General features: G+C 37.4%; 1 protein-coding gene across 11 annotated transcripts in view; it reads left to right on the top strand.

The window, feature by feature from the left end:
• TRPS1 (transcriptional repressor GATA binding 1) overlaps nucleotides 1–27,066 on the top strand; it is a 271,550-nt gene that overhangs the window by 62,278 nt on the left and 182,206 nt on the right. For all 11 annotated transcript variants that reach the window (XM_043483074.1, XM_043483077.1, XM_043483067.1 and 8 more), the window contains 2 exons: nucleotides 6,125–7,251; nucleotides 24,562–25,165. In XM_043483074.1, coding sequence (XP_043339009.1) covers nucleotides 6,125–7,251; nucleotides 24,562–25,165 — 1,731 coding nt within the window. The remainder of the gene's footprint in view (nucleotides 1–6,124; nucleotides 7,252–24,561; nucleotides 25,166–27,066) is intronic.

A 27,066-nucleotide genomic window follows, 5' to 3' on the forward strand; every position in this document is an offset into this window, starting at 1 on the left:
CCACAAATCACCATTCCCTGAAGGAAGGATGTTCCACAGTGATTCAGCTCTCATTTCCCATTAAGACCCTCTTTAGAACAAACACGCAATTAATATTAATCTCCATTCTGAGCCAGCAGTGATGGCAAATCAGATGCAGGAGAGGAGGGTTATGGATAATGGACTCAGCCTTATCATCTACTTACTCTGCATTTTCAGTTTTCTTTTGCATGTTTTCTCCCAAGAGATTATCTTCTAAATTAGTGAGACTGACTTTAAGGTTTACTGGTTTTCTATCTCTCCAAATACCAAATAACCATAGAAAATTAGATTGATATTATGCTGAGTAAAATGAGAAAACCAGTTTAAGATAGACTGTTTATTACTGTAATCCAAAAAGTTTATTATAAAAATGTAGATAATTAAGAATGGGCAGTATTTTACCCTTATATTTGCCCCTTCTACCAATTTAAGTTATGGATCCACTCCCGCCCCTCCCCCCTCCCCGCCCAAATAGTTGGCTTTTGTAAATCCAAATGACAAGGTTGTTTATGGGATTTATTCTGGCTATATATATATATATATATATGTATATATATGTGATATATGATAGCGTGAGACTGAGCTGATTGCCATTTAATTAGGTTTGTTATTGAAATTTTAAATATTTAATTTCCATCAAAGATACATCACTGAAGCACACTCTATATTCTGCAGTGTTTTTTTGAAGCACTGTACAACGCAGAAACAGCCCCAATATAGATTAGCACTTTGATCTTGAATTTAGTTATTTTCAGCCACGATGGGCCCTGACAGATTTCTTCACATTATTTGTGACTTTAGTATTTGAACTGTGATTTTTAACAACTTAACTTTTTATTGTCAAGAATTTACTTTTTTTGATGATCAACCAGTAACCTCAAGTCCTTTTAAATTAGTACCCTCCTAATTGTTTCTGTTGCCATCAATTACAGTACTTGAAAATGAACCACATCTGAGGAAGAGTTTGTATTTAGTTCAAACAACTCTTTTTGTTCCATTGAAAATAAGTACATTTACTAAAGTGTCATTTTAAGAGTTCTGAGGCTTTAAAAGATCCTTCCCTTTGACATATTCTTTTAGATATGGTTCTTACTAGTTTTTGTTCCATATTATTAGAAGGAAAGAGCTAAATTGAGGTTTAAGACCTTGAAAAAAGCCAACCTTTTATATTTTTGACTTCTGTAGTGAAACATTTTTGTGAAAAGCCATATGTAGATAAATTATAAATGAAAGATGTGGAACAAACTACATGGAAGGAAGAGTTTTTAGAACTGAGGTTAAAATAGAATAAAAAGACGTCATAGTCCTCCATCAGTAAAAAACAACTTATAATAAAATCTGTTCTTTTTCATGCCTTAACACATATCTTGGCTGTTTCTGTATAACTCTGATTCACAAGTGAATGACTCCATAATCCGTTTGTTTTGGGGTGAAAGATGCAATTTGTCTCATTGTTTGAAGAAGCCCATTTGTCACATTGCACAATAAGGCTGTGAATTACTATAGCCCCCATATCCCAAGTAGGTGGGAGATTTCATATCTCCAGTAACTAGTTCATTCATTCAACCAAAGCGTATGGTGCTCCTGCTTACTTCCAAAGATGAATGAGATACCATTCATTCGGTCCAGTCCAAAAAGAAATGTAAATGAAAGCATTAAGGTAGTAACAACAGAATTGAGCTTTTCTGTTTACAGTTAAGAATACTAGCAGTGACAAGTATTTGAGTTTGACTTTAGTACTTCCCCTTCTGTTTAGTCTCTTCAAGTGTCTGGAGAAATTCAAGAGATAGTTCATTTTATTAAATAATAGTTTCATTCATGTGAATAGTACTGTAGAGTGTGCTGTCTGACATGGTATTCACCAACTACATGTGGCTATTTAAATTTCAGTTAATTAAATTTATGAAAAAGTCATTAAAACAACATAAATTTTAAAAAAATCAGTTCTTCATTTGCACTAGCTCTGTTTTAAGTGTTTAATAACCACATGTGGCTAGTGCCTGCCATGTTCATCAGGATAGACAACTACAGAACATTCCCATCAGCTCAAAGAATTCTAGACTGATCAAGACTTTGCAAATAACTTTCAAGTGCATTCTATCACTTGATCCTCATAATAATCCTAAAAAGTGGCAAGGCATACAGTAATCTTTATATCCATAAAGATGAGGAAACTGAGATTCCAGAAGGTTAAATAATGTGTCTTTTCACAGAATTTGACTTGAGACTTCCCTTGAGAGCAAACAAATGCAAGTAAAGATAAACACAAATGAATAAAATATTTTCCCTTCAAATTTTTATTATAAAATATAAGTATTTTTTTAAAAGAGCTTTTAAAGAATTAATTCGTTTTGGCTACGCTGACCCTTTGTTTCTGCACTGGCTTTTCTCTAGTTGAGTGAGCAGGGGTCCTCTCTAGCTGTGCTGCTCACGCTTCTCATGGCAGTGACGTTGCTTGTTTCTGAGCGGGGTCTCTAGGGCACGCAGGCTTCAGCAGTGGTGCCCAGGCTTGGTTGTGCCAAGGTATGTGGGAGCTTCGCAGATCAGGGATCACACCTGTGTCTCCTGCGTTAGCCAGCAGATTCTTTTCCACTGTGCCTCCAGGGAAGCCCCCAATATAGGTAATCTAAAAACAGAAGTGTGGTCTAGTTTGTTTACTTCTGTAACCTGATCTCTACTACAGAGATTAGGTGTCAGTTTTGGCCCAAACAGAATTTGCAGTTTAAAAGGAATTTTAAAATGTGGATATCTGTATCTATGGCATTGCTGGATTAATGGATTTTTAGTAGCGCTCTGGTTAGCAAAAGAAGCAGCATTGAAGTTTATACTCTTTATTCTGCTGTGATCTCTTCTTAGTATAGTCATAGCTAGGGAATAAGTTTTTTTCTATCCCAATGGCTGGGTTCAACCGTTTGGAAAGTTGGAAATAATTCTCTAAAAGTGTAGGTGCTGTTTCCTGGCAATAAGATTAAATAAACTTTTGCTGCAAAACATTGATTTTGCATTAACTGTTCTTGCTGTGTATTTGGGTTTAATCTAGAAAAGAATTGTTTTAAGTCAACATTTGTGAGTCATGAAATTAAATGGACATGGTCAATAGTCTTAAGTATGGTGTCCTAAAGTAAGAAATTATATTTTATTTCCGAATGACAGTTAAATGATATGCATCAATCATATTTTGCCACATCTCTTATAATGTATAAAGATGGCCACAAATGTAGCCTTAAAACCTTCTTTTTGAAAGAGAAAGGAAATAGAACACTGAGTAATTATGTTTACTAAAGTTGACTTTTATAATGTATAGGATATGTAATTCTAATAGTGTATTAACTTTTAATACTATGTAATACTAATGTGATTAACTGCTGTTTACCAGGAAGGCAAATAGATAATCTATATATGTCAGTATTGTTCTTTTCATTAAATGAGATCCTTGTGTTATTGGTTGTTTGAAGGACAGTGAATAATATGAAGGCAGTTTTTAGCATAAAATATATAACCATTAAAAGCATCCTAAATAATGGAGTTCGCTCAGTAGCTCAGTGCATATAGAATCCCCCTGCCATGCAGGGGACACAGGTTTGATCCCTGGGTTGGGACAATCCCCTGGAGTAGGGCGTGGCAACCCATTCCAGTATTCTTGCCTGGAGAATCCCATGGACAGAGGAGCCTGGCGGGCTATAGTCCATAGGGTTGCAGAGTCTGACCCGACTGGAGCAACCGCGCATACCTGCACACTATTTAGACACATGGACACTACCAACTCAAAAAATTTAATACAGTTTTCACAGTAGTTTAATTAATTCCAGACCAAAAGGTTTAACTGGCAGTTTTTGGTATGAAATGTCCCGTTCACTGGATAGTAGTCTTTCTTAGCATGGATTTTATGACTGTTAAAGTTGATGTCAGATACTGAAAGAGATATTGTGATGCTTCATAGTCATTTTAATTCATTTCAAAATCTTAAGTTTAGGGCTTTCTTAACACTGGATGAGCTCTTTGCTCAGCCCTTGCAGTGTGGACTTGACACATGAGGCTTGAAAATTGCAAAATCAAAGAAATAGTGATGATGTGTCGTGGTTTCTCAGGAATCCTTGTTCTACAAGCAATAGTTCAAAACATTTTCTGTTAGGGAAACTCGACAACTCTGAAGAAACATGGTAGCCCAGAGAAGCATATTTCCGTCTTTAGAGCTTGTACACTGGCTTTCTTTGCCTACATTAGAGAAGATGGGAATAATTATGAATTTCTGCCTTTCGATTCAAGTTGAAGTTCCTGAACCAAGTATCTGAGTAGGTGCCATGCCATTGAAAGCTTTCATTTTGATTTTGAAAGCAAGGTTCTTCTCATTTCTAGGGAATTAGAAAATGGAGGAATTTTACAGTGTTACACATTACATTTCACTGCAAGTTTTATTTGCTTTGGTTTCTAAGATGCGAGGTTCGAGTGGTGATTAGACTTTTCTTGTGTGGTCTGGCCTTGACATCTTTTACACCAATGATTAATTGTCAGGTTGCTGCCGGGGAGGGTGCCCCCAGTCTTGCCCTTCTGATTAGATGATGCTCTGCTGTCAACAGACTGTGATCTGGGGGTTTGCCATGGTAAATTTAGACATTGTCTAAAGTGAAACATTGTCATCTTCGATTAAGGACTGTGGGAGTCCTTTGTAATTTATTATCGTAATGTACAGTAAATGTTGAGCTGTTGGTGTGTTCATGCACATTTTCTCAAACTGTAATATTGGAAGTAAGTTTAAAGGTTGCCCCCAGGGAGGAAGCTGTTGCCAGAGAGGTTAAGTCATTCTATCCAGGTCACACCCCTCTTTAAGTGGCAGATGGACTTCTGTCTTGGCCCAGTACAGTAGTGTACAGCCATGTCTCTGAGTGCGCTAAAGGAATATTATTTGCATGTTAAGTAGAATCTTTTAAATGATTTTGAGATGCTTGAGACTTTTTCTCATGGAGTGAATTGGATATGAGCAGTGATCACACATGTCATTTTTGAGCAGCTGTGAAAGAAGGAAGAACACAATTATGCCACGTGCTTAATCTGTTACATCTGGTTGCTGGAAAATTTTTAAAAATTCCCCTGATTGTTAAAAAAGGAAATTTCTCCCCCTTTGGACCAGTTCTGTCAAAACTCTTTCAAACCATGAATTTTGACTGCTGGGTGCTTGCACTCAGTTGAGCCACCTGGTGTGGTGTACCCAGAGAAGAATTTTATATAAAATGCCCTTTGAAGGCTGTGGTTGCCCTAACACTATATACAATTTTCAAATTTTGGATGGGAGACCAAGCTGTTGTGATTATTATGGTGGAATTATTTTATTTTAGTCCTTGACTATCCCCATGACCAGCTCATCAGAGCAGCTGAGTCTTTGCTATGAGACAGAGCCTTCATCAAATAAGGCTCATGAAGCTTTTCTTCATTTTATTTGTTCTAGATTGGGAAACATTTTATTAAATTCCTTACCTTAGTCCTCCTTCACTAAGATTTCAAGCCCAGAGATTTCATTTTACTTTCAGTCTAACTGCGTACTTGGGCTTTAACCATGAACCATTTTGTGTGGTCATTTAGCACTTTTATTTTACCCGAAAGATAGACTTCATCTTTGCAGCCTCATTGCCGTAGGAACTGAACAGAGGATTTCCTTGGAGGGCGCCTGCATTGAGTAATCTCTGAGCAATTGCCTCTGGTTTTGACAGCAACCCTTAGCTTTGTGACAAGAAATCCCCAGTGATTTGGATGCTTCTGCAGGATTTGAAGGAGGCAGTCGTAAAACCTCTAATTGAAAGTCATCTTCTTAGTCTTTTGTTTAAAAGTGTATATTATTAAATCCTTTGAATTTGTTATAGTACTTTTATTACTTACCTTCATCTGATACTTTGGCCAAAAATGTTTAGCATAATGAGCCTCTCAGAGAGTGGCTATTGAGTAATGAAGAGCGAATTTCTTTGGCTCTAATTATTCAAGTGATTTCATAATAAGCAGAAGCACTATTGTATTTTTTGATGTAGAATACTCGGCAGTGTCGCCTCCGCCTGCCTACAGAGAACATTAATTAATGATACCTTTAAAGTAACATCCATGTCTTCTCTGCCAGGTCACTTCAGGTGGAACATTCATTGGCATTGGCCGGAAGACACCAGATTGCCAAGGAAACACCAAGTATTTCCGCTGTAAATTCTGCAATTTCACTTACATGGGCAACTCATCAACAGAACTAGAACAACATTTTCTTCAGACTCACCCGAACAAAATAAAAGCTTCTCTCCCCTCCTCTGAGGGTGCAAAACCTTCAGAGAAAAACTCTAACAAATGCATCCCAGCCGTCCGGCCTGGTGATGCTGGAGACCTGGGCAAATGGCAGGACAAGATCACAGTCAAGGCGGGAGATGACACACCCGTTGGTTACTCAGTGCCCATCAAGCCCCTTGACTCGAGACAAAATGGTACAGAGGCCACCAGTTACTACTGGTGTAAGTTTTGTAGCTTCAGCTGTGAGTCCTCGAGCTCACTGAAACTGCTAGAACATTACGGCAAGCAGCATGGCGGAGCGCAGTCAGGCGGCCTTAATCCAGAATTGAATGATAAGCTTTCCAGGGGCTCTGTCATTAATCAGAATGATCTACCCAAAAGTGCAGACGGGGAGCCAATGACCAAGGCAGACAAGGGCTCTAGTGGGGTGAAGAAGAAGGACTTCTCCAGCAAGGGGGCAGAGGATAACATGGTCACCAGCTACAACTGTCAGTTCTGTGACTTTCGATACTCCAAGAGCCATGGCCCCGACGTCATTGTGGTGGGGCCACTTCTTCGTCATTATCAGCAGCTCCATAACATTCACAAGTGTACCATTAAACACTGTCCCTTCTGTCCCAGAGGCCTTTGCAGCCCAGAAAAGCACCTTGGAGAAATTACTTATCCATTCGCTTGTAGGAAAAGTAATTGTTCCCACTGTGCGCTCCTGCTTCTGCACTTGTCTCCTGGGGCGGCCGGAAGCTCGAGAGTCAAACACCAGTGCCATCAGTGCCCGTTCGCCACCCCCGACGTGGACGTGCTCCTCTTTCATTACGAGAGCATGCACGAATCCCCGGCCTCGGACGTCAAGCAAGAAGGCAATCACCTGCAAGGGTCAGACGGGCAGCCGGCTGTCAAGGAAAGCAAAGAACACTCATGTACCAAATGTGATTTCATTACCCAGGTGGAAGAAGAGATTTCCCGACACTACAGGTAAGCCATGGGTGGGGGGGGACGACATAGGAGAAAGTGATAGAAATTATCCAGAGAGCTGACTCAAGAATTGTAGGGAGTGATTGTGGTGACCTGGGGAAGTTACGGAACAAGATTATGTTCTATAAGATCATAGAACTGCAGATTTCATATTGCTAGACAAGATAACCATAGATTTTAATTGAGTCACTTATTTCAGACTGTTTAGATTTATGTTTCATACCTGTTTTATACCAGCTACTGAATATATTTTAAAATTCACAATGATGCTGATAATGCTGATGGGTTTACCACAATTTGTTTATTTGCCCTTGCTGAGTGTGACCCCATATCCCATGATTTTTCATGGAGCAGCTTCCAAATGAAAGACGCCACCGTAATAGGTTCTATTCTCTATTCCAGTGGGAAACAATTCACTTGAGAACATATTGCTTGTTTTGCTTTTCAAATGAAATCAGACATTCTTCTAGCTTAAAAAAAAACTAAGCAACATCCTTGTTTTGCATACAGACGGTAGTCTGAAGGTGAGAATTGGGTTTCTCTACATTCTGAATGAGTAAAGCTGCTTAAGTGTTTCGGATTCTTAAATAGATGTAGGGTGTATTAATGTTTCCCTTCTCCTTTCATCCTGTTCTTATTGTAGACATTAACTTTTCCAATTAATCTTTCATACTTTTTAGAGATGATTTAGAATTCATGTCTTTATTTATGTATCCATTCCTTAACTAGCTTACTCCAAAAATATACATATTGCCAAGGCATTAGTTATAAAAGGGAAAAGAAGATAAACATAGATGGTGCCCTTATGGAACTTATGGTTTAGTAGGGAAGATCTTAGCAGCTCATTGTAAGAGTGAAGAGTTTCAGAAAAAGATGAAGTGGAGACCACTGCATTTGGATATAGTGACAATATAGCCCAGTATGATAAAGGAGGAAATGTCTCCTCTAGGAAGGGGCATTTAAACTGAGACTGGGTTATAAGTAGGAATTAGTTCCACAAAATCTTTGTAGTATAGTGCATTCAGATATTACTTCCCAAGTATTGGGTATTTTCTTGTTGTTGTGCTTCTAAGCATCAAAGTAAAGAGCTTTATTTACTATTTGCAAGAGCTTTTCCATATGCAGATTCAATATCCTAGTTAAAAAATTGTTATTTAAATGTTCACATCCTGAGATTTTGAATAGTTCCTCCCATTCTTTTATAAGTTTTGTGTTCGTACTGGTGTGTATATGTTTTCTCAGTCACCAGTAATGAAGCAGTTTATGTCCAACAATAGGCTAATAATGTTAGATGTTAATTTGAAGGGCATCCTAATGTTCACAGTGAATCTAAATGTTCAGAAAACACTTCCTTGAGATTTACACTGTTTAATTTATAAGGTCAGCCCTGGGAAAGACACAGTCCTGCAATCAAATATGTGTTCACACTTGCAGTGAGTGTTTTTGGCTCTTTTGATGTTAGCTGCATGCTAATTTATTTCTGGGGCAGGCAGACGTTAGCTTTCTTTCCAGCTGTTAGTATACATACTGTGCATATACATTTCTTAAGTGATACAAAAATTAGATAACTCTTTTTTTTTTTTGAAGGAGGAGGCTTTTTTAAATCATGAAGATATTAGCTAATATACACACAAACACACACACAGATATATGTAGATACTTGATCCCTTGAATGAGTGACCTTTTTTGAGGAAGGTGAGGCCACTGCTTGAAAACTGGGCTGGAAAAATAGTGATTCCATGTTTTGGTTAAATAGACAAAAATCTCCTAAGAACTAAAATATGCATAAAAATATTATTGAATAATCTGAGTTTAGTGAATATTCAGTAATGAAGGTGAGCTCCAGAGACTAGTCTCTGTTTTGTTCACTGTTGTCTCTGCACGATTTCGCGTAGTGCCTGGAGGAGTGATAGGTACTCACTGAGTATTTAAATAGGTGAAATCCCAGTGAGATTTTGCCTTCACAGTAGTTATGAATAAGTGAAAATCTCCATAGTGAGTTTTAGTTTAACCTTTGATTATTGAATGGTCTTGGAACCCTTCTGAGGACTCACAAAATGATACTCTATTTTGAATGTAAATCAACCTCTCAGCATTTTATTAGATTAAAACAAAATTAGCACCCCTTGTCTCTAAAACATTACAATACTCATGCACTTATTTTTAAAACCTAGTGTAGTTTGTGTGGTCCTAGGTCCTTTAGGGTGCTGAGTAGTTTATCTCTAATCAGAGTTCTTACAGAAATAATCTAAATGTGGAGACTTACAGTTTCAGGAGTCACAGCTCAGTAAGAAGTATAAAGAGAGAAAAAGAAACAAACAAAAAGAAGTATAAAGAAACTCTACTGGAAGTTGGACATTGGAGGCTCCAGGGATATAAAAGGAAGTAGTCAAATGAATGTTGAAAACGTTATCTGCTATCAAAGCACTTTCTCAAAATGCCAATTTTGAAGATACTAAGAGGAGACAAATTTACCACATTACAACAGTTTCTAGTTAAATTTATATTTATTCATATTATTCATGTTGGGAAACTTACCATAGTTCTGTTATTACTGTGGAATATTTTAAACTTTTGAGTACTTTATATATAAAGACTTACAATGTAGTAAAAAGATAGTATAAATGGAAAGCTATACAATGTGTGAAATGATGTAGCTATGAAATAACTATAGCTGAGAAGCAAGAGAGTTGATATAAAGCTATCAGAGAAAAACCTCAGTGAGGATTTCATCCCACGGGCCTTTTCCCAAAGAACCAGGTTTAACCTGAGTTGAATTGCCAACATTATCCAGTTAGTAAGTGAAATTTGACCAATTCTCCTTTCTTTATGTTTTACATTTACTTATGATCTCCCATACTTCACATCCTGACAAAGTTGTTATGTTCCACTCTTTGAATTTGTTTCTCATACTCTATTTCTTTTATTATGTATTATTTCATTTACCAGCCTGCCCATTCTCTAACTGACTTATTTTCTTCCAAATTTTCAGTGTTACAATTTAATGCTTCTGGTGTTACAGGAGGAATATATCCTCACAAAACAACTATACCAGATAAAACATACTTCTTAGTGACATGTTAGACTTCCATGAATTAGGAGAAGTTTCTGAAATTTTTCTTTTCTCTCCTTTACCAAAAGGGAGCTAAACCCAGTCTGGGGAGAGCAAACCGGCAGTGCAAGCTTGTACAGAGGGCAAACACTGACACTGACATTGCAGTCGTATTGAGACTAAGCCTGTGATCACTGGCAGAGTGAGGGTGTTGAATTCAAGGGTCTCACTGTAAGCTGGCATCATGAAGGTGACTAACGTGATTCTATATTACTGCCTTCTTCTTGAGTCCTGTCAGAGGTAAACACAAATTTGTCTCTAGCAAGATACTCCAGTTTTCACCTCCATGTTTTGGAGAGCCTAAGATAAACCTCATATGAGCTCTCCATTATAACCGTTCACTATACAGGCAAGGCTTTAAATTGCTACATGTGAAATCTGTAGAAAATGCAAATAATAGATTTAGATACCCAGGAACTTCTGATCAACAGTTTTTCGTTGAGAAAATAATAATTAATGAATGTTTAAATAAATGAAAATTACACTTATAAACTGATCAAGCTACATGAAGCTATAAATAGCCAGGGATATTAAAAAAAGAAACAAAGGCATTTTTGAGTGAACAGTAATTACTGAAGTTTAAATCATATGGATAGGAGAAGTAACAGATCGGCAAATGAATGACAGCAAATGAGTTAATCAAAAGTTAAATCTGGAGGTATTAGCTAGAATACTTTAAGGGAGGGGAAAGGGATGGAAAATATCAATAGTGTTTATTAAGATATGAAAATACAAGATGTTCTAACATGAGTCTAATTAGAGTCCCAGAGGAAAATAATATCAAATGGAAGATAGGCAATCAATATTTGTGGAGATAATGGCAGAAGAGTTTTTAACACTGATGAAAAACATAAATACAGATACAAAGTAGGATACCATATACTAAGTAGATACTTAGATTTGACTTTTGATGGGTTTTGTTGTTGTTCAGTCACTAAATTGTGTCTGACACTTTGCAACCCCATGGACTCTAGCCCACCAGGCTCCTGTGCGCATGGGATTTCCCATGAAAGAATACTGGAGTGGGTTGCCATTTCCTTCTCCTGGGGATCTTCCAAACCCAGGGTTTGAACCTGTTTTTCCTATATTGGCAGGTGGATTCTTTACCACTGAACCACCTGGGAAGCCCAGTATAAAGCCTGTTTTGTAATGAAATGATGAATATTTTATGTAATTCATTGACTATTGTATTGAAAGTGAAAAACAGAATGGTTGGGTACAGAATGGGTGTAACTTTATTGGCTGTTTCTTCTCATGGTCACATGGATGACTGGAAGCTGGGGCACCCGGCTGAGCCCAGCACCATTGTATCACATATCCTGTGTATCATCACCCCAGGAAAAGATCCAAATTAAAAATGCAAAGTACAGTTTGTACTGAATGCTTATGGCTTTTGCACCATCCTAAAAGGTTGAAAGATTGTAAGTCAAGTCATTGTAAGTGGAGGACAATCTGTATGCAAATAAATTCAGTCATAAACTGTTGTAGTAAAAATTATAATGCCAAGGCAGAGAGATTCCTTAGAGCAGTTAAAGAGAAACAACAGCTCAACTATTCAGGAAACAGTTTTTGGTTAATAGCAGATTTTTATCAGCAATACTGAAAACCAGAAGAGAGAAGAATACTGTTCACAGTTTTGAAGGGGGAAAAAAAAAGTCTACCTAGTGTTGTCTACTTGTCAAAACTATCTTCCAAAACTAAGAGAAAAGACATTTTCACATAAACAAAGACCAGGGAAGTGTGAATAATTGTATTTAACAACCATAGCATGCGTAATTTATGCAGTTATAAAGGGATGGACTGAGATATTGGGCAACACTATTATGTTAATTTGCAGGGAGATTGATCAGAAGTAGGGTGTTTTAAGGTGCTTGAATTGTCTGGAGTTAGAATTTTGTTATGCATACTTTAATAGTTTTAGGGATAACTAAGGAAAGAGTGGGCTTTCCTGGTGGCTCAGAGGTAGAGAATCTGCCTCCCAATGCAGGCTATGTGGGTTTGATCCTTGGGTAGGGAAGATCCTTTGGAGAAGGAAGTGGCAACCTGCTCAAATATTCTTGCCTGGAGAATTCCATGGACAGAGGAGCCCGGTGGGCTACAGTTCATGGGGTCATAAAATAGTTGGACAGGACTTAACTAAATAACAGCAACAAAGGAAAGAGTAGGAGATGAGAACACGACTTGCAAAGCTCTAGAGGGGGAAAACGGACAACAAAATAGAGAACACCCATCAAATTCAATCTTTTTTTTAATGGCAAAAGAGGATACATGGGGAAAAGTGGACAAATAGAATTTTTTTAAAAAGACGGTAAAAAAAAAGTCCATATATCAAAAATCTTGAACCTGTGGGATTGAACTTTCCACTTAAAAATATTATCAGACATATTAAAAAAGAATATTTAACTAAAGCTCTGTATAGGTTACACACTTAAAGCATAAGGCTGAGAGTTTGAAAGAACAAAATATACTAAGTTATAGGAGCAAATACAAACCAAATAAAACTTGAGGTAGCTTTATTAGTCTCATACAGTTTAGACTCTTAAAAAGTGTATGTGGGACAAGTCATTATCAATGAGAAGAGGTTCAGTTCATCAGCAAGATATATTAGTTACTGATATATAAAACATGAATATAAAATATATATGTAAATCAAAAATTAATCAAGAACTACAGAGAAAATATGACAAACCATAATCACAGTAGCACATTTTAGGAAACCTCCCTTATTAAAGGTGGACAGAAAAAAATTTTTCAAAATGTAAAATATTTGAGCAACAAATTAAGAAACTTTATTTATGTATTTATTTATTTTGGCCACACTCTGAGGCTTCTGGGATCTCAGTTCCCTGACCAGGGTTGAACCTGGGCCATGGTAGTGAAAGCCCAGAATCCTAACCACTAGGCTACCAGGGAACTCCCTATTTTTTATTTTTTAAACTTGAATTACTTAAAATATGTAATTTCTACACCCAGCAATTAGAGAATGCCTGTGCTTTTCAAGAAGATATAAAATGCTTATAAAACATGTCATATACTAAGCCAAAAATAAATCAGATTTCAAAAAAATAATATATAGAACATACCCTTCTATTCAGTGTAATTAAATTAGACCTTCATAGCAGGAAGATAAGGATAGATGACATCACACAAGGTAGGTATTAACCAAAGTAAAAAAATGAGGTCATTTTATTTATTCCAGAAAATGTAGATATTAAGACAAAAAATATGTAACAGGTAAAAAAATGGATAAAGTGGATAAAATTTGCCAGTACTTATGAAGCACAGGCTGGAATCAAGATTGCTGGGAGAAATATCAATAACCTCAGATATGCAGAGGACACCACCCTTATGACAGAAAGCGAAGAGGAACTGAAGAGCCTCTTGATGAAAGTGAAAGAGGAGAGTGAAAAAGCTGACTTGAAACTCAAGATTCATAAAACTAAAATCATGGCATCTGGTCCCATCACTTCATGGCAATGAAGTGGAGAAACAATTGGGGAAGATGGGGAAGAATAAAGATGGAGAAACAATGGAAACAGTGAGAGACTTAATTTTCTTAGTCTGAAAATCACTGTGGATGGTGACTGTAGCCATGAAAATAAAAGATGCTTGCTCCTTGCAAGAAAAGCTGTGACTAACCTAGAGCATATTAAAAAGCAGAGACATTAGTTTGCCAACAAAGGTCTGTCTAGTCAAAGCTATGATTTTTCCAGTAGTCATGTATGGATGTGAGAGTTGGACCATAAAGAAAGCTGAGTGCCGAAGAATTGATGCTTTTGAACTGCAAGGAGATCCAACCAGTCGATCCTAAAGGAAATCAGTCCTGAATATTCATTGGAAGGACTGGTGCTGAAGCTGAAGCTCCAATACTTTGGCCACCTGATGCAAAGAACTGACTCATTGGAAAAGACCCTGATGCTGGGAAAGATTGAAGGAGGAGAAGGGGACAATAGAGGATGAGGTGATTGGATGGCATCACTGACTCAATGGACATGAGTTTGAGCAAGCTCTGAGAATTGATAATGGATAGGGAAGCCTGGCATGCTGCAATCTATGGGGTCACAACGAGTCAGATACATCTGAGCGACTGAACTGAACTGATGACTTTATAAAGTGAATTTATCAAATTCTGGCAATATCAGATGCTCATATTCCCAAAGATCACATCATTTCAACCCTCAGAAGGAAACTTCTTGTTTGGGACCACTAGTAAACAAGTGAAAAAAAAGTTCAAAGTAGTATTTTTTAAAGAGCAGAACAACCAAAACAAAAATAAAAAACCAAAACAAACAAGAAAAGACCTTATAATTTGTAAGAGATTAGTTACATGACTTGCAGATTTTTCATACATGGAATATTATGCAACAGTGAATTTGCATAAATGACAACTGAGTACAACGTGGATGTCTTTATAATTTTGACTGAATAAAAACAAACCAAAGGCAACTATTTGTAGCTTCACACCATTACAAAGTTCAAAAAACATCAAAATAAAACTATATACATATATATATATTTATTGAATATTTATTGAATATATATATTGAACATATATATTCAATATATTTAATATTGAATATATCCAATAATTTATTGTAATATATATATATTTATTGAATATATATACATATATTCACATATATTTACTTATATTTACACTGTATTGTTCATTACATTTATATACATACATTGAACTGCACCGTAAATATTATTTTTCCTCCATAAATATTATTTTTCTTGTTTTTGTATATATATGTGTACATAGACTCTGTGTCACTCTGAATCTCTCTATATGTGAAGAATATATATATATATATAAATCATATTTTATGATTCTATGATTATGTTCCAGTTTTCACTTTTTGCCAAATCTCTTTATAAATGTGTATATAATGTGTGTGTACACATGTGTGACTAACATTATACAGTAACATTTTAAAATAAAAATGAGGCATCAATTCTCATCATACACATATACAACAAACAATTGAGTAAATATTTAACTTCCCTTATCATTAAGGAACTACTTGAAAGTCAATGATATTGTCATTACCTATCTACTTAACTAGAACGTGGAAGAATGTACATATTTTTTGGTAGTGTATGTGATGACAAGCATTTATCTGTTCAGAGTCAAAGTTTTTTAAACAGTGAATATTTTACACATATATATCTCAGGCTGAAGGAAGTAGCATTAGATGCAGTAACTGATTAAATTAATGTAGCTACTGTACAATTTCTATCTTAAAAGAGCTCTGAGAAGGAGCATGAACTGTGTGCCCTGCTAGTTCTGAAGAATAGATTTTATGATAAGCACATAATTATCAACATATCTGAAAAAGCTAAGTACAAAGTGCATTAGTACAGTTTCTAAAAGGGTGAGTACCATAATAGTATCATCTACATTTGTGTCTTTTATGTGTCATGTTCTTTTGAACAGTATGTAATAAATCAGTTGCCTGTAAAACTTTGAAATATAATTCAAGTTGAAAATTCCCATTGTGGCACAAAAAGCTACCCATAGTTCATTAAGGAAATAACCCACAATTGTATTACCTTTATTTGGACACATAATTTATTAGAAATTTCAAATTTGATAGTCCTGAAGACTTTATACAAGAACAATTATTGAGTTTTGGATAAGATAAGTGTTAATCATGATTTCCATTTCATATTGTGTTGTTATATATATTATATAATTTATTTCTCACATCTTGTTTACTGTCTATTTCATGGAAAGATTTATCTTTCTATTTCGAACATTTGATAGGGACATCTTATTTTTGAAAGTGAATCATAAATTGAGATTTTTTTCTTTCAGATATGACATTAGTTGTGTTTTCTCCTACCATGTGAAGGTGAAATCACCCCACACTCTTCTAAAAAAAGGTCCAATTACTCCAAATGAGCAAATACTCATCAGATCATTTCAATTAAGAAATACAGGATGAGCAGGTTGAATGGAATCTTCCTCATTCAGAATTTCAGTTTTCAATAGATTATATATTGTGTATGGCCCTTTGCACTTGACTAAAGCTGAATATTCAATTTTCAACATTTAAAAGTTGATTGAACTGGTTATCCACCTACACATCTGTAATTCCTTTTCTTTTTGTCCCTCAAATACTCTCTTCACAAGCTTTTCATTCCAACATTCAGCAGTGCTGGTTACCTCAAGTGCCACACCTGTAGACTTATGACACAAAATATGACTTACTAGTTGTCACATCTACTGAACTAATTTCAATTAAATTACTTCATTTACTCTGCTTTTGTGACAACTTATTTGTTGGTATTTGTTTACCTAATTACCAAAAAATACCTTGAAGTCTTAATGGATTAGTATTTATACTTTATTCATTTACTTTGATGTTCACTTAGTCATTGAGGCAGAAAAACTGTGCTTAAAACTACTGAAAGTGAAATATAGGTTACTGGGTAAAGGAGAACTTTTTAAGTGATGGCAAAAATAAAGGAGAAAGGAGAAAAACAAAGTGCTGCTTAGAGCTGACTCCACAAATACTGTGAGCTGTTCGTTATGAAAATTGAAATATACAGATATTATCAGAGTAGAGCAAAAGAGTAGCCTCTTAGCTGATTTTTCTAGAATTTAGAAAACCTCAGTTCTTTATGAATTATGAAAATAATTTTTAATCTCTACTAATGAATGAAACGCTTCTACTAGAATAAAAGGCACTGAAATATGAATGGATCTGAAATAAATGCTTTTTATAACACATGAAAACTCTGTCAAGTAGGATAAGGAAAAATCATTTTTTTCTCAAAGAAATTTAAGTCACTTGAATCAAGTACGATTTGATTTTTTTATCCAGCTTGATCCAGTTTCTCTGGAGGCAAAAGATGATTATCTCTTTTATCAAAGTTGATTGTCTCATTGTCTTTGCATTGGACAAATTGAGATTTTATGAAAGTATATGGAAAACATTGCATGAGACATACTTACACTAAAATATTTGCATATTTTCTGAAATTCACATTTAACTGGGCATCCTGTGTTTTATCTGACAGCCATGGCAGGGCGATCTACAGAATGACATCTTTTTTCTTCAGGTAGCATGAAGAGAATGTTTGCTATCCAGATGGCAGCAGAGTATAGAATTTAAATGAATGCAAATATATTTGCAGTGTCTTTTAAATTAGTTTTGCTTAATGTAGCTATTGATAGACGTTCTAGAAGTTCTAAAATAATTAAGACTTTATTCAGTGGGCCACTCAAAATATGCCATCTGCAAAATGTCTATGTACTTCTCTGCTGTGTTATGACTCTATGTATTAAGTCTAGTGTCCCCTGGGCTGTGGTTGTTCATTCCTTTGGTTATTAAATAAGATATTTATTGACTCTCTGGATGTTCTGGGTAGGGTGGAAGGATGTGTGGGCTTTGATCTTGATTTTCAGGCAATTACAATATAACTGTAAAGTAAGACCCACATGGTTATTTTTTAAATGGGAGCTTTTTAAGTGATGAAATAAATCTTTTTATGCCATCACTTAAATCAAAGGCCATTTTAATAAAAAGCAATGTGAAAAAAATCTTCAGAGGATGACAAAGTTTCATTGTAGCTCAGAAGATGTTAGGTTTACTCTTGGGTTGAGTCATTTGGGAAGTTTTTATGGATGAGAAGGTAGTTAAGGTGGATCTTGAGAACTGAAGGGAAAATTCTCTGAACCCTTTAGAGGTTTTTATATTAACGCTGATAAAATGAAGTGCATGTAGGAGGTTAGAGTGGACTCCAAACTAATATAGTTTGTCAATGACTAAACTTTTACTCTTCAGTAATGTTTTTTATACTAGGGATTAAAAAACCCTTTTTATTTTGGGGGGGACACAGCAATATACTGAAGGTCTTTTCAGTTATTGTTGAGAGAGTGACACAAGTCAGAGAATATGCCCAGATCTTTCAGGAACTAGTTCCTGAATAAGCTAGTAACATTGCCTCTACCGTCTACCACGTACATACAAGAGTAACTGTGGACATAAGCTAAAACGCTGTATCATGCCCTCCATATTCTTTTATGAATTGGCTTGTCTGTACTTCACATTCTTATTTTATGAAGTAGGGATGGAAATAGATAGTTTGTGTGATTGTTGTCGGATAATATATATAAATGGCCCAGCACTAAAGAATACTGAAAGATGATCCCCAAACAGTGAAATAAAGAAGATGAATTACTCTTTGGGGATTATGCTTGACAATGTCATGTTTATAGTTTGAGCTTATAAAGCTGTTAGGGTTGGCTCTCAGAGGTGGGAGTATGTGCTTTAAGAGGGAAAATGATGTTGCTCATCATAAAGAATTCATTTGGGAATGTTCTTCTATCAAATACTGAGTATGTATACTGCGAGTATACTCAAATACTGAGTATGTATACATTCTAGTCTAACTAAGACTCATCTTGACTTATTTCTGACCATGGTTTCATGACTCCTTCTATGTAAGGTGTGGTCTGGGAACCAAAAGCGTCAGCATCATCTGGGATTTTGTAAGAAACAGAGACTATTGGGTTCCATCCCAGGCTCCCGAAATCAAAACCTGAATTATAATGAGATTCCCAGGTGATTTTTCTGAATGTTTAAGCACTAAAGAATACTGGGCTTAAGAATAACTGCTCAGATGTTAACATAGGTGATTGAAAAGTTCATGTAGCAACTTTTGAAAATAATGTTTTTTTTCACTATATTTCCTATCATTTGTTTGATGAATATTATACAGAGAAAGAAGTTCTTCAGTTCTCTAGAGTATTATGCAGCAAATGCCTTTTCTGCTTCACCTAGTGGTGTTCAATGGCCTGAAAGATGAAGTGCTTTAGCAGTTACTGCTTAATTGTCAAGCTTTGGTCTCTTTTCATTAATAGTAGTCACACTCAGAATCTTATGATTCTAAATAACATAGAGAGTAAAGGCATTACCTGTGCTTTATTAGAGTCAGAGGATGGCTTGAGTCTGTTCATTCAGTTGTTTAGAACCAGGATATATCTACTAATGTAGTTTGTGACTAGCTCTGTATGGGTGTCCCCTGAAGACTGCTAAAAATTCAGATTTTCAGGTTATGCCCAGAGGTCTTCAGTTAGGCATCTGTGAGATGCTGGAGACGTGGATTCAGCCCCTGGGTGGGTATGATCCCCTGGAGGAGGAAAACGGCAACCCACCCTTGCATTCTTGCCTGGAAACTGCCATGGACAGAGGAGCCTGGTGGGCTGTAGTCAGTCGGGTTGCAGAGAGTCAGATATGCCTGAGCATAGAGCACAGAGGCTCTGGAATCTGTATAGCTGAGAAACTTCTTCAGTTGCAGCACTGCATGCATCCCATTTTGCAAAACATTGCTGTAGTTGGTCTCACTTCTGTCCATTAGAAGAACTTTCCCTTCCCCTCATATTTTCATTTTTTATCCCCCATGTTTTCATTGTCAATATTGCCAGTGATTTCATTAATTTTTATATAAAGTTAAAAATTTAGGCAACTGAGGATAGAAAAATAGAACATGTGTCTGGAAGGTGGCAGTGAAGTCGCTCAGTCGTGTCCAACTCTTTGCCACCCCATGAACTGTAGCCTACCAGGCTCCTCCATCTATGGGATTTTCCAGGCAAGAGTACTGGAAGGTAGTCACCCTGTATTCTTGAGTTGATGTAGACGAAATGGACAAGACACTGTTTCTCCATTTTACTTATCTGTAAAAATAGGCTTTATACATCAGTGGAATGTGAGATCACATATGGGTGAGTGCTTTGAAGTCTTCAAAAGAAAGGTGTGTGCGTTAAGCTTGTTATTGCCACCTTGCTTTAATATCCTTCCTGTTAATATGTGTTTTTCTTTTCAACGTAAAACCCGGTTTTCACTGAGCACTTATCTCTGCAGTTTCTGTCTTCTTCCTGCTTTATTAAACAGTTGCATTCGGACAGTCCTCCAGTCCCTGTCTTGGTTTTACCTTGATCATTCAGAATAGGAACTCCTCTGTGGGCATATCAGAACAGGTCTTGCTGAGACCTATAAGAAGTCAGAGAGTTGTCTGTTGGGGCAGGAACTTGGAACTAGAAAACCTAGAAGTCCCAGACATCTTGTTTCAGTGTGATATTTGTGATGAATTCATTGCCTAGGCGAGACACACCCAGAACTCCTTGTATACTTAGGAGGACATGTCAGTCAAATACTGGATAAAGTTAGGTGTATTCATCTTTATTTGGTGAAGGAATAGGTTGGTTCAAGGACATTTCTAGATTGCAGTGTAAAGTAGATATTGATGGCACATAGTTACTGAGATATATTACTAGATATAGTATGGTTTTAAACCACTTTACTGAATACACTCACAATGCATCCCCACCTCTGAAGATTGTTAATAAAACACAGGTAATGCCCTTTCTATCTTTGTTATTCAGAATTTTAAGATTATGGATAATAGTACTCATACTATTATTGAAAAAAGAGTAAGACTTGACAATTAAGTAAACTGCTAAACTGCCTCATCTTTGAGGCATTGAATTGAAGCTGAAGGCTTTGAAGCTGAAGGCTTTGAAAAGGCATTGAAGCTGAAAAGGCATAAAATTCATTCTACCTGGTAATGTCTTAAAACAAAGAATCTTCTAGGAAATAAACATAGTTTTAAGAGTGATGTCTATCATGGTTAAGGTACATAGGAGAATAGAAAAGAATGATACCAAATTACCATTTGGTACAATAACCAAACCAAAGTTTCAGCTCCTTTGAACGGAGTATGGAATGCAAATTCACATATAAGCTCCCTTTATTTAATTTTAGGATTTATATTGATTAACTCATTCCAGAGGCATTATTATTTTCATTTTGCAGGTGAGGAGATTGAGGCTGGTTCAGTAAATATCCAAAGTTGCATATAGAGTAAAATACAGAGCCAAGACCGAAATTTAGGCATTCTGGTCCTAGCATCTCTTAAGTGGACTAAATTGCTCCTCTAGTAAGAACTGTGAGTCTGCTGTTTTAAAATAATTTTGTCATGTCCTACTCAAGAATCTTTTATTTCCTCTCCTGTTTGTTGAATCTTTCTCCTTGTTGCCCTAAAGTGAATTGTCTTTGTTTCTTGAAATAACATCACTGTAATTCTTGAGAACATTTGTCCTTTGGAATTTTTTGTTCCTTTGGTAGAAGTAGCAGTGGCCATTTATAGTCTTAATTTATAGGCACAGATTTCATCACAGACTTTAAGCAGAGACTCCACCATGTCAGGGAAACCATCAGCATACTTGCCAAAGTAGGTAGTGAGCTCATTAAAACTGTCTTGGGATGTAGGTCAGTCAGAGCTTGTGAATGTGCTTCCTGATGGTGGGTTTTGTTTATGTTTAATTTTCCGGATTGACTAGATAATGTGGTATATCTTCAGTAGAGTATTTCCTGGGTATATTTAGACCTTTGACCATTCTGATAATTCATTTTTATCTGTCTGATCAAGCTCTGTAAAGCTAAGCTAACAATTTGGGGATACAGTTTGAGTTTAGGAGTTTATATTCCATTGGATGATAATCAGATATAGTTAGTGCTAGGAAGGTTCTCTGAATGAGGTTCCCAGATGTTCTAAGTCCTAGATTTTGAGTCTTGCCTATTGTCATTTGTGATCTTAATTCTGTTTCAAGTTTTCTGGCTTTGATTTTGGTGGCAAGATTCATCTGTATATTTTCTCCTTAAGAGCTGGCTTTTTTCACTTGAGAATAATTTATCTTACTATTATATTTTTATGGTCAATTCATGATCAAATTATTTATCATTTATTGTATATCCTCCTGTTTTACTTTTGCTACTTAATGAAGAAAAATAAAAGAAAAAAAGATTGAAAACAGCCTCCTTAAAAAGCAAAACTTTATCCTTATTTATTCAACCAAATGTAAGCTCTTAATGATAAGAAGATAATCATGTACTGAGTTAATTGCTCTCAACAAATATTGGCTGAGATTTTGTTACATGTCTTATACCTTTGAGTTTTGCTTCCTTAAAATGAGAATGTTGTTTTGGATTCTCAGTCATCAAACAGGTCTCGGAATGAAGTCATCCAATACGGAAACTATTAAAGTCCCAAAGCTATTAGAGCACATATTTAACTAAGCTCAGTTCAGTTCAGTTCAGTAGCTCAGTCGTGTCCGACTCTTTACGACCCCATGAATCACAGCACGCCAGGCCTGCCTGTCCATCACCAACTCCTAGAGTCTACCCAAACTCATGTCCATTGAGTCAGTGATGCCATCCAGCCATCTCATCCTCTGTCGTCCCCTTCTCCTCCTGCCCCCAATCCCTCCCAGCATCAGGGTCTTTTCCAATGAGTCAACTCTTTGCATGAGGTGGCCAAAGTATTGGAGTTTCAGCTTCAGCATCAGTCCTTCCAATGAACACCCAGGACTGACTAAGCTACCTCTCTGCTTATAGCCTTACATTTGCTTCCTTTTCTCTCTGAAGAGACCTACCTCCTTGTCATGGTCCACAAAACTCTAGATGATCCTCAAGCTTGTTGATTATTAGCTTTCCCTTACTTATTCCTCTCAAACATCAGTGGCCTCTTTTAGTATCTCAGACTTGCTAGAATGTACTGCCCTTCCCCCTCCCTCCTTCTCCTCCCAGGATAGCTCTTTTCTATCATTTCTTTGATATGCTTCCCTCAGAAAGGCTTTCCTGGCATCCTTGAGGAGCCCTTCCACCCCACTATCACCCCATCCATTTCATTCTTAGTGTTTATCACTCTTTGTCCTCACATATTTATTTATAGTCTAATGTGAAGCTTGTCATTCCTGACTAGACTCTAAACACCAGGTGGACAAAGACTATGTGCCTTGTGTTCCCCGGCGTGTACCCAGTGCCTAGCAGAGTAATACTGTGATGGTTATCTACAGATTACATAGAGGAGTACCTATGTTGCCTGAGCATTGAGCAATAGCTCTCAAAACTTATTTTGTTACTTTATTTCAAGTTGTAGCTCCTAACATGTTATATCAGTGGAGTAGCAAGTGTTTCACATGGTTGTTTAATTAGAGAGCCATACAGGGTTTTTACAATTAAAGAATGTATGCTTCATTCTATTCTGAGTTGTTTGCGCACCTTTCCAGTATGCTTTGGGATACATTGTCTCTGTTCTTTATTAAACAAACTGTTTGTCTTCAGTTAACAGTTACTGTTCTGTCTAGCAGCAGGAGATGCTACAGAAGCCAACAATAAGGTCTCCTTGTTTTATGCCTTTTAAAAAGAAAACACATACATAAACCCACGTTCACACACCCTCCTTAAATGAATATATCTGCACAGCACCTATCATGCTGCTTGGCACCCAAGAGATACTCACTTGGTCAAATGTTCATAAGTCCTTACAGTTAAAAAAACTTTGTCTTAAAATTTTTTTGAGCTTCTGGTGTATCTTACTTACTAGATTATATAAGGTGCATGCTCAGTTGCTTAGTTGTGTCTGACTTTTTGTATCCTGGACAGTAGCCCACCAGGCTCCTCTGTCCATGGGATTTTTCCAGGCAAGAATACTGGAGTGGGTTGCCATTTTCTCCTCCAGAGGATCTTCCTGACCTAGGGATCGAACCTGCATCTCCTGCATTGGCAGTTGGATTCTTTACCACTGAGCCTCCTTGGAAGCTCTAGGGTAGTCAGCTTCATTTGGTTGATTCAGTGGGTTTGAATTTATGATAGAAAAGAACATTTTAATCGATTTGGTATAATTTATTTTAATTTATATAAAGGCTATATTGAATACTTCAGCACTAGAAATGTATGTATATTTAGAGTGAAAAATATCTCAGTGTAGTTTAAAAAAGCAGAAACAGAAAAGTCCGTTGATGAAATCAGGTGTAAAAATGTATGAATTTCTTTTAAATAATATAGAACTGATGATTATGCAGTCACGGGAAAATGAACAGAGCAGGTCCTTCAATAATAAAGCACATCAACCAGTTTTAACTGTGGCTTGCTTGGCTGGTGTGTGTACACAGAAGTGTGTCTGTGTGTTCATATCCCTGCTATTGCTAATATAACAAACGGGAATATCTCATGCCTTACCTCGAACTAAGAGGCCAGTTTAGTATATGCCGGTTTCTGGGTGCTGAGACGACTGTATTTCGTTCTGCCTGTTACATCGCAGGGGATAAAATCCAGGTGCTTGAAGACGATTCTTTTAAGCTCTGTGTGTGCTAGATTCGGAGTGACGGTTTTCTTCTCCTGCAGGAGAGCACACAGCTGCTACAAATGCCGTCAGTGCAGTTTCACCGCTGCCGAGACTCAGTCACTACTGGAGCACTTCAACACTGTTCACTGCCAGGAGCAAGACAGCACTACAGCCAACGGCGAGGAGGACGGCCATGCCGTCTCCACCATCAAGGAGGAGCCCAAGATGGACCTCAAGGTCTACAGTCTGCTCAACCCAGACTCTAAAATGGGAGAGCCAGTTGCTGAGAGTGTGGTGAAGAGGGAGAAGCTCGAAGACAAGGATGGGCTGAAGGAAAAGGCTTGGGCTGAGAGCTCAAGCGATGAGCTGCGCAGCGTGACTTGGAGAGGGGCGGACATCCTACGGGGCAGTCCGTCTTATGCCCAAGCCGGCCTGGGGCTCCTGACCCCCGTGGCCGGCCCCCAGGAGCAGGCGAAGACCCTGAGGGATAGCCCCAACGTCGAGGCGGCGCACCTGGGGCGCCCCATCTACGGCCTGGCTGTGGACACCAAGGGCTTCCTGCAGGGGGCGCCCGCGGGCGGAGAGAAGCCCGGCGCCCTCCCCCAGCAGTATCCCGCGTCTGGAGAGAGCAAGGCCAAGGATGAATCCCAGTCCCTGTTACGGGTAGGAAGGTTTCATTTTTTTAAGTAATCCTTTTTATCTTAAAGGGGAAGCTGGGAGCTGGGGGAGCCCACATTCTCCAGAGTTAGTATCATGCCTTTAACCAAGTGCAGCTAAATGATGCGTGTCAGTCTAGGGGTTTATAGGTAATCCGGCCGAAGCGGGAGGAAGCAGCTGCCGGGCGTTTGTGTGTACGCGACACACGCTTGGTCGTGTGGGGGTAGAAGTCACTTGTTTGTCACTGCGTTCAGCGCTGATTGAATGTTTGTTAATCATTACCGGTCGTTCTGCGACGCAGCGAGGGTGCTTTTGGAAAAGGGAGGCTCGGAATCGCAGCAGGATACACATCTGTTACCTTAAAATGACAAAACGGCTTTGAAGTTTGAAGTGGTGTGACACAGTTGATGGTTAATAAGGAATGTAGCAGAGATGTAAATCACTGAGAATGCAAAGCCCTTGATGAGATATGAATACAGAAATGTGGTATTTTTAAAACTCACAGCATAGTTAGATACACATGCTAGTTATGTTATTGCCAAAAGGAGGGGAAAAAATGAGATAGACCTAAGTGTGAATGCTGTGAAAAGTATTCACAGAGAACCATGAATTATATATTATTGGGCTCTTGTAGGGAGAAAGACAAAGTCCCACCTGGAAAACAAAACAAAACAAAAGCTCTCTAAGATCCTTGAGCACTCTCTTCATGCTGTGTAGACTGTGACTTATCAAGGAATATTTTAGATTTTGAAAATTCGTGAGCTCCCAGTTGAGTGATGCTTGCTTTTTGCCTAAGCCCACCACTTCAGCATCTCACCTTGACTCTGAGGAAGTTCTGAGCTTTCAGGCTGTTTTCAAAGCTTTGTTCCTGCGTCGAAGGTAGGATCAGAAACCAGATAACCTTTACAGAAGAGCTGGTTAGGAAATACAGTTCAGCCAGCCCAGTGCTTTGACCTGGAAGTTTGAGACCACTGGGTTCTCTTTGGATGTGTTCTGGGGAGAAAAATTACTCTTTCCATGATGGCTTGGCTACTCTGCCCTCATTTCCTACAGAGTCTCTAAAGCCTGTCTGTGCTTCTCTGAGTTTTCTCTAGTAGCACTGAGAAATGCCCCTTAGAGGAGCACAGTTAATTGTAAAAGCTGTTACCTTTCCTGTTTGCAGTCATGCCCTGAAGCTAAGGAAGGGCTTGAATGCAGAAGAGGAGATGCCTCCTTGTGCACTGAGAGACAAAGAATCCTTCCTGCCTACTGGGAAGGAGCAAGCTGATCCTAAGTAACTGGAAAAAAGAGAAATAGTTCCTGTGCTTTTTAAGTGGGTACTCGATTTAGGGAGCTTCTTTCTTATAATATGCATTTTATCATAGTACATGCTCGTCATTTTCTTAGGGAGTCAGGACTCTTCTGATCTCAAGTGGCTATAACGTAGGAAGGACATGCCCTAGGATTTTTAAATTTTAGGTTGCATCTTGACAGTATGGTGGAATTGATGGCCTTACATATGTATCACTAGAGCACCCATGCTTCCCCCCCTCCCAACTTAACAGTGTTTTTTCATCCATGACATCTTCATTTGGTATCAAATTATGTGACTCTTTTAGACTGTTTCTGGAATGTTACCTTTTCTGCCTCTTTTTATATACACTTAAGAATTTGGAGTGAGCAGTAATTTATGAAGTGGTGCAGCCTAAAATCTGAGCAGGATAGTTCTATTCTTTAAGCAGCCTGAGGGTGATAATACTTTTCTTAAAAAAAAAAATTGTTTTTCTCAATTCCTCTACTTCCTTAATTCCCTGATTTCAACTTTCTGTTGCATCATTTCAACTGTCTTTTCAGTTCCTCTGCATTAGCTGCTGAAGTAGAAAATCTTCAGCGAGAGGCTATCTATGTTTTATAATGACTAACAGATT

The sequence above is a fragment of the Cervus canadensis genome, chromosome 12 (assembly GCF_019320065.1).
Source record: "Cervus canadensis isolate Bull #8, Minnesota chromosome 12, ASM1932006v1, whole genome shotgun sequence".
Classification (NCBI taxonomy): Eukaryota; Metazoa; Chordata; class Mammalia; order Artiodactyla; family Cervidae; genus Cervus; species Cervus canadensis.